This window comes from Callospermophilus lateralis, chromosome 9 (genome assembly GCF_048772815.1).
Source record: "Callospermophilus lateralis isolate mCalLat2 chromosome 9, mCalLat2.hap1, whole genome shotgun sequence".
Classification (NCBI taxonomy): domain Eukaryota; kingdom Metazoa; phylum Chordata; class Mammalia; order Rodentia; family Sciuridae; genus Callospermophilus; species Callospermophilus lateralis.
In genome coordinates this window covers 4,288,095-4,294,718 of record NC_135313.1, presented here as the reverse complement: position 1 = coordinate 4,294,718, position 6,624 = coordinate 4,288,095, and the positions used below count along the sequence as shown (strand labels likewise).

Below are 6,624 nucleotides of genomic sequence, written 5' to 3'. Positions count from 1 at the left end.
TAGGCTGAATCGAGGAGCAACAAGGGGGACAAGCCCTGGTCCCCAGAGAAAGGACATCTTGGAAGGCAGTACCTGCAGACAGTCACAGAGTCAGGATGTTTCTGGGAAGCAAATCCCAGCTGGAGATGGCCTGGAAGACTTCCTACCCCCTATTTAGCTAAAAAGGTGCCAGTGGAAGAACCATCCTGGGGACTGAAGACTAGGAGACAGAGGCTGGGTGCACAGCATGCACCACATCTTGAAGATTCCAGTGTAGGTTGGTTTCGGAGAGGGTGGCTTCAGTTGCAGGGTACCCCAGCCTCCAAAGGTAGCTAAAGGAGGAGGCTGCTTTAGGCTCAGGACCAAAAATATTTGGCTCCAACTTTTCAAAGTACCCTCGGTTTTCCAAAGGGCTGGAGGTGCCTGGCTCTCTGAGAGCAAGGGCTCCCGGGGAATGAGGACTGGGGGCACAGGGTCAGATGGCTGTTCCTGTGGCCCCCTTGGGCCTCTGCTTAGGTCAAAGGACCCAGGCTGCAGGCAGCCCCAGGCATCCCACCGCACAGCTGGGGGTGCAGGTCCACTGTGCTCTCAAGCATAATTATTTGATCTGCAGATGTAAGTGGAATTTATTGTAACAACAAATATAGTGATGTCAAAACCCAACCTTGGATTAAAGCCGGCAGCCAAAGGGGAAGTGTATTAATTTCCAACAGCATCTCAGGCCAGAGCCTATTAGAACAAGCTATTCTTCAGGCCCCCCCATCAGAATTAATCATTGGGAGTTAATTTGAAGCTCAGACAAGTTGCTGTTAATTTAGTGCAGGGAGGACGGGATGGAATAAAAAGCTGAGGTGCTGGCCGAGCCTCGTGGGTCTCATTAATCAGCCAGCTGAGACGGCCTGGCTTGATTACAATTTGCAAAAAAATTCATTAGGGCCCGGGCGATTGACAATTTTTCTCTCTGCCTGTGATGTGACTCATTAGGCAGCCAAATGAAAGCCATGATGACGGCCATGATGACAGCGGCCATCAAGCGCCGCTTGTTTATCTTCCTCCCCTCGGCCTGTCTCCAGGGCCTCTGACTCGAGCTGGGCTCTCTGGGCTTTTGGTGCTCAGGGGGTGGGAGGGAGGAAACTGCGTCCTAAAAGGGCAGGAGGGCCTAGGATGACTCCAAGGCTGTCCCCTCCTGGTGCTTCCAAAGTGTGACAAGTGTGGCTGGGGAGGGCTGGGAAGTCTGGGTCCTGGGATGGGGCTCCCTGAAGGCGATGTCCTTCTCCTAGGGAGCTTCACTTTACTGTGGGGTGTGTAACCAAGGTGGCCGCCGCCCATCTTTACCTTGGGCTTTTGGAGAAGGCCAAGTAGGGTTTACAGGGTACAGTGGAAAGGCATTTGGGGGCACTCTAGGATCTGCAGGGAATGCTGGACTTTCAATGTCCAGGATTTCTCTTTCAGAACCCGAGTGTCACTGGGGCAGGAGTCCTCATGTTCCTCTTGTCCTCGGGCTGCATTCTGCCACCACTAGCCACAGTCCCCTCGGGGCGCATAGGCAGCCCAAGGATATACTGCCCAAGAAGTCCAGGTGTATGTAGACGGGGGGGGGGGGGGGAGGACAGCGTCTCTGTGGGCCTCAAATATCGCAGTACCAGCGGGCGGCCAGTGGAGACCTGCCCTGAACCATAGCGCCCAGGAGCAGCTGGGCCTTGTGGACCAGGCGCTGGGGCCCGGCGCGCCCGCCGGCGCTGTCCCTCTCCCCTTAGGCGGGAGCTGCCGCAGTTCTCCACACCTCAGCCGGCTGAGGCCCTCGGAGGACCGGCCGCTCGGATTTACTGTGCTCAAAACCAAGCCCGGGCCATTTTCCGCCCCCGGAAACGTTCGGAACGCGGCGGGAAACCGTGACTCGGTCGCTCCAGGCTTTCACTCGGCGCCTGAAGTTGGGGCGGCGGCCTCGGTCCCCCGACCGGGGACGGGTTGTGAGCCATATAAATTAAGTCAATATCAGTATTGACCCTCGTCGCAGTGTCCTGGGCCGAGAAGGAGCAAGTGCGGCGCCGCGGCTCGGCAGCCAGCTCCCCGGGCTCCCTCCCTTCCTTTGGGAGGCTGAGTTGGCGGAGCCACCGGCTTCTCTGGCTGTGGGCCGGCGGTTTGGTGGCGGGAAGAGCTCCGGCCTCACGACCACTCTCGCGCGCTCTCCACGTTTCCGGGACACCCGGGGCCTGTCCATCCCAGCCTCTCGAGGGCCTGGTGGCGCTGGTTCCGCGAAGAGCCTCGGGTGTGAAAGGGGCCCGAGCGCTGGCGGGGCTCGTGGCGGGGAGCCGTGGGCTCGGGCCCCGGGCACGCCCCTCCCGCGCCCTGCTGGCCGCCCCACCCAGGCGGGTAGGCGCCCAGCCCTCAGGCCCTGGCGGACGCCTCCCCAACTCTCCGCGCTCCTCTCCTCTTCCCCGGGTGCAGTACTGACGGCCCCGGCGCCGTGGGGTGGGGCGGTGGTCGGGGCCCGCCCCTCCGACCCCGCCCGGAGGGGGAGGTTCCCGGCCCGCCCGAGCTCACCGCCCGCCTCCGCCTCCGAGCCGGGCGCTGCCGGGAAGCGGCTTGGCTGGCTGGGTTCCTGCTCCTGTCGGAAGATAACGCCTGAAGACTGATTTATGGACCTTCGGCGCTGCTGGCGAGCAAGCACCGCCGCTTTTCGGGACCAGGATGTTTAAGGAAACGTGTTTCTTCCCTGGCTGTAGTCGATTTAGAGCACCCGCAGTTTGTGCAAATCCACCATCACCCACACTCGCGTTCCCTCTTCTAGGCGCCCTCGCCTCTGGCTCCCTAGGTATTGATTAGGCTGGGCAGAAGAGGACATGCTAAATATCTAAGGTGGAATTGGGTTTTCTGAAATTCATAATCCTATTGGAGCTCTTGCCCTCCATTTCAAGACCTGGTACGGTGCTGCACGAATCATGCCCATGGGCCTTAGGACAGCTGGACCTGGGGGTGTATCCAGTAAGGGCCCCAGACCAGTTGCTCGGCCACACCCGTGCAGAGAGCCCTTGGAACAAATTCTGGACACATTTATGAGGCCCAAGGATTGATTTTTTTCCTTGTTCCTTTTTATTATTCACAAGACTGAGATTGTTTAAATGTCATAACTTATAAGAAAATAAACTACATTGAAATAAATTAAACACAACGGAGACGCGCTTCAGACATGGCTCAGATAGGATAAGCAACCCCAAGAAAGAAAGCCAGGCAAAGCAAAGCAAAGGAAAGCAAAGCAAATTCCAGGCTGCCCAACACTCTCTGCTTTGCGGTCAACTCAAAAAGCCAGAATAGAAACAAAAATAAGTTTAAGCCCCAGTGTTTGTTCTTGTGTTTCATGTTTACCTTTGGAAAAGTATGGAAAGATGGCTGCTAAGCACGGCAGGTTACAGCAGAGGGTTTGGTTTCTTCTGGAATGTGAGTGGAGAATATTACTAGGTAATTTGGTCCTATAACTTTCAAAATACTGCAGCTGAGATCCAGTCTATATAGATATCTATGTACAAAGTAGGATAGTATAATAAATATTTAGTGTATCTTCAGGTGTGGCTGTAGCCCCTTCAAAAGCAGTCGTTTAAGCCTGTTTAATGGATATATTCTCGATTTGCTTGGGATGTCCACGTCCGGGAAGATTCTGAGTTTCGTTTCACACACAGTGGAGTCCACCATGGGTTCCCTCGGGTGCTGGGTCTTCTCCAAGGCTGCTAGCCGTGGCTTGGCCCTCAGGGTCGGGCCTGCTCCAGCTGCTGATGCTGACTTCTAATAGCGAATCTGCTGACATGGACAGGGATGGGGACAACAATCTTGGGGTTCCTGGAGGGCTCCCCCGTCTTGGAGTTAGCATTGCCCGCCTTCACCCGTTTCCACTTGGCTCGGCGGTTCTGGAACCAGATTTTCACCTGCACCTCGCTGAGTTTGAGGGCGTGGGCGATCTGAGAACGCTCTGTCAGGGAGAGGTACTTTTTGCAGTGGAACTCCTTCTCCAGCTCCAGCAGCTGCTCGCTGGTGAAGGCCGTCCGCCGCCGCCGGTTCTTGCCCGTGGACGTGGTGCTGCCTGCCGCACTGCCGCTTGGCGGGGTCTCCTCCAGTGCGTGGCCTGGGTCTTCCTCCTTGTGAGCGGCCTGGCCAGTCAGATTGTCATCCGAGCTGTAGTCCACATCGCTCTCCAGCGAGAAGCTCTCTTCCTTGCCCTTCGGGTCATCTTCCACCTTTGACTCGTCTTTCCCTTGCCCTCGGACAGCCCCGACTGAAAGCAAAACCAAACGGCGTTTTATTACATTTGGCACACTGGCCTTCCTTTCCCCTTCCCACCGTCACTTGGGCATCCCCCACCCCTTTGCGGATTGTCTTTCTATGACATTAACACATTGTGATTTCCTGGCCTTTGAGGAGTACAGAAGGAGGGGGGAGCGTGAGAAAGCTCAGAGGAGAGGAGGAGACAGCATAGGCGACGGCCCTTTGCCCAGAACCATCACTCAAGGGGCCGCCAGCCTCCTGCACACACTCCAGCCTCCCTCAGCTTAAGGAGAGTAGCAGGGCGCATGAGGCCCAAGAGAGGGTCCCCATTGTCCGGGGGGATCAGGGATGGATGAGGACTTGGGGAGGGGGGTGGTTCACATCCATTCTGCCTCCACCCCCAGCACAGTGAAAATCTAGTGAATCTCAATTTCATCGCAGCTGGAGCTAGGGTGGAGGCTCGAGCAAAGCCAGACCTTGTCTTTTTTGAGACCCTATAGTAATGTTTGTCATAGGGATGTTTCATAGCCTTAGGAGAAGTTCCCACCAGACAGCTCAAAACACACACACACACACACACACACACACACACACACACACCTACACACCTCCCAAGAATTCGGGTCTCCGAGGCAAGCAGCAGCCCAGTGAAAGGGTTTAATGAGTCTGAGCGCCCCTGGGAAAATGCACAGATGAGACGCACTGCCCACCGGCATCTCCTTAAGGCTTCAATCAACCCGGGACCCCAGGTCCTCGTGGAGTTGGAGTGGATTGGGCTAAATGCGCAGACCAATATGCAGCCCCAAGCAGCAGCTGGCTGGGGGTGGGGGAGAGCGCTAAATGCCCCTTCCCCAGAGATCCTGCTTGTTGAGTTTTTGCGTGGCCTTTCGCGGCAGCCGGGGTCGGGCGGGGGCACGGTGTAGCCCCCAGGTTCCCCGGGGGGCTGGAGCTGGCCCGCCCCCTGTCCTCGCGTCCCCACGTTCCGGCTGCGCGCGCCTCACACTCACCGAGAGATGCCTGCACCGCCTCGGCAGCGGAGAAGGCGAGCAGCGAGCCCTCCTTGGAGAGGAAGCCTTTGCCGTCCTCGGTGTCGGCTTGCAGAGCCTCCGCCTTGTCGAAGTTGCCGCTGCCCGGCAGAGGCTGAGGCGCGAACTTGCGGGCGGCCGCCGCCTCCTGATGCTGGGGCGACGCGGAGAAGCCACCCGGCAGCGTGGCCATGAGCGTAGAGGTGAGCGCCATGCCCTGCGCCAGGCTGGAGCAGAAGCCGGTGGGCAGGCTGGGGATCTGGTGGTGAGGGTGAGCGGGCGGCAACGCAGGCTGCAGCGCGGCCTGGGGCAGCGCGGGCGGCGGTGGCGGCGGCGGCGGCAGCACCACCGGCCGGTAGGGCATGAACATGGGGTAGCCGGTGTAGACGAAATGGCCGGGGCTGGGCTGCGGCGGGCTGCCGATCAGCGAGTCTATGCTGAAGGCGGTGCTACTCCCCAGCGGGCGCTGCATCATCATCAGCGACGGCGGGAACGCTGCGCTCATAGACGCGCTGGGGAGAGGCCAGGGAGAGACGAAAAGTCCCCGCGCCGCGCCGCTGCCGGGAAGCCCACCAGACGACGCGAGCACTACCCGGAGCGCCGGGAAGGCGCCAAGCGGGACCGGGAGAGCAGACTCCGCGGCCACTCAGTCCTGGGTCCACTGCATGACCGGCGGGCGCGGGCGCGGGAGGTGCGTGGGGTAGGCTGTGCGCCGGGGTTTGGAGAGGGCGCGCCGGCCCTGCGGGCTCTTTGGAGCCGCTGCCCGCTGCGAGTCGGTTGGAGTCCGAGAGCTTCACGTCTGCGGCTCTTTGCCCAACTAGCAGCCGTCGGTGCGTCCGTTTGTCCTTCCCGCAGTTCGTCGCCTCCCGCGGGCCGCTGGGGAGCGCGGGAAGCCGGCGCACTTGTCTCTGGCGGGCGCCGCCAGCACCTTTAAATCGCGCTCCTCTTTCTCATTCACATTTTGCCTGCTGCCCAGCAGATCCCGCCTCACGTGGGGCCAGGCGCCGTCCCCCATTGGCTGAGCAGGGCGTGGGCGGGGCGAATCAGACTCCGCCCCTCCTTCCTGGCTGGCGGAGAGCTAGCTACGGGCGCCACCGTCGGAGCGCTGGAGCCAGAGAGCAGGATCCCTAGCGCCGGGACCGCGCAGAGCAAACTTGAGAGGGGCCGTTGGTACCCAGGCTCACACCCTAGGGCCCTGAAGCCGTGTTAAGGCCGCTTCAAAAGGCGCCTTCATGGCTCTCACCCGCCTTGGATGGGCCGGGAGCGTTTTATTTCCTCTTATATTTGCAATGGAACAAGCCTGAGGCTCACCTTGCCTCTGGTGCTCCGGCTGAACATGGGGTTCGGACAAGGTTCTTGGATT

General features: G+C 59.4%; 1 protein-coding gene across 2 annotated transcripts; it reads right to left on the bottom strand.

The window, feature by feature from the left end:
- Nucleotides 1-3,722: 3,722 nt before the first annotated feature.
- Nucleotides 3,723-5,766, bottom strand: Gbx2 (gastrulation brain homeobox 2). Of its 2 annotated transcripts, none has more exons than XM_076866661.2 (2): nt 5,244-5,766; nt 3,723-4,246 (listed from the first exon to the last, which is right to left on the bottom strand). In XM_076866661.2, the coding sequence occupies exons 1-2, from the start codon at nt 5,764-5,766 to the stop codon at nt 3,723-3,725; spliced, it is 1,047 nt and encodes a 348-aa protein (XP_076722776.1). The 2 variants fall into 2 exon arrangements, with proteins under 2 accessions (XP_076722776.1, XP_076722777.1); XM_076866662.1 differs by having other exon boundaries at nt 4,198-4,246; nt 5,195-5,766.
- Between the last annotated feature and the right edge of the window lie 858 nt (nt 5,767-6,624).

Coding starts and splice junctions, on each gene's coding strand:
- Gbx2 (XM_076866661.2), bottom strand. CDS start 5,766: ATGAGCGCAGCGTTCCCGCCGTCGCTGATGATGATGCAGCGCCCGCTG. Junction 4,247..5,243: donor GGCGGTGCAGGCATCTCTCG/GTGAGTGTGAGG, acceptor TTTTGCTTTCAG/TCGGGGCTGTCCGAGGGCAA.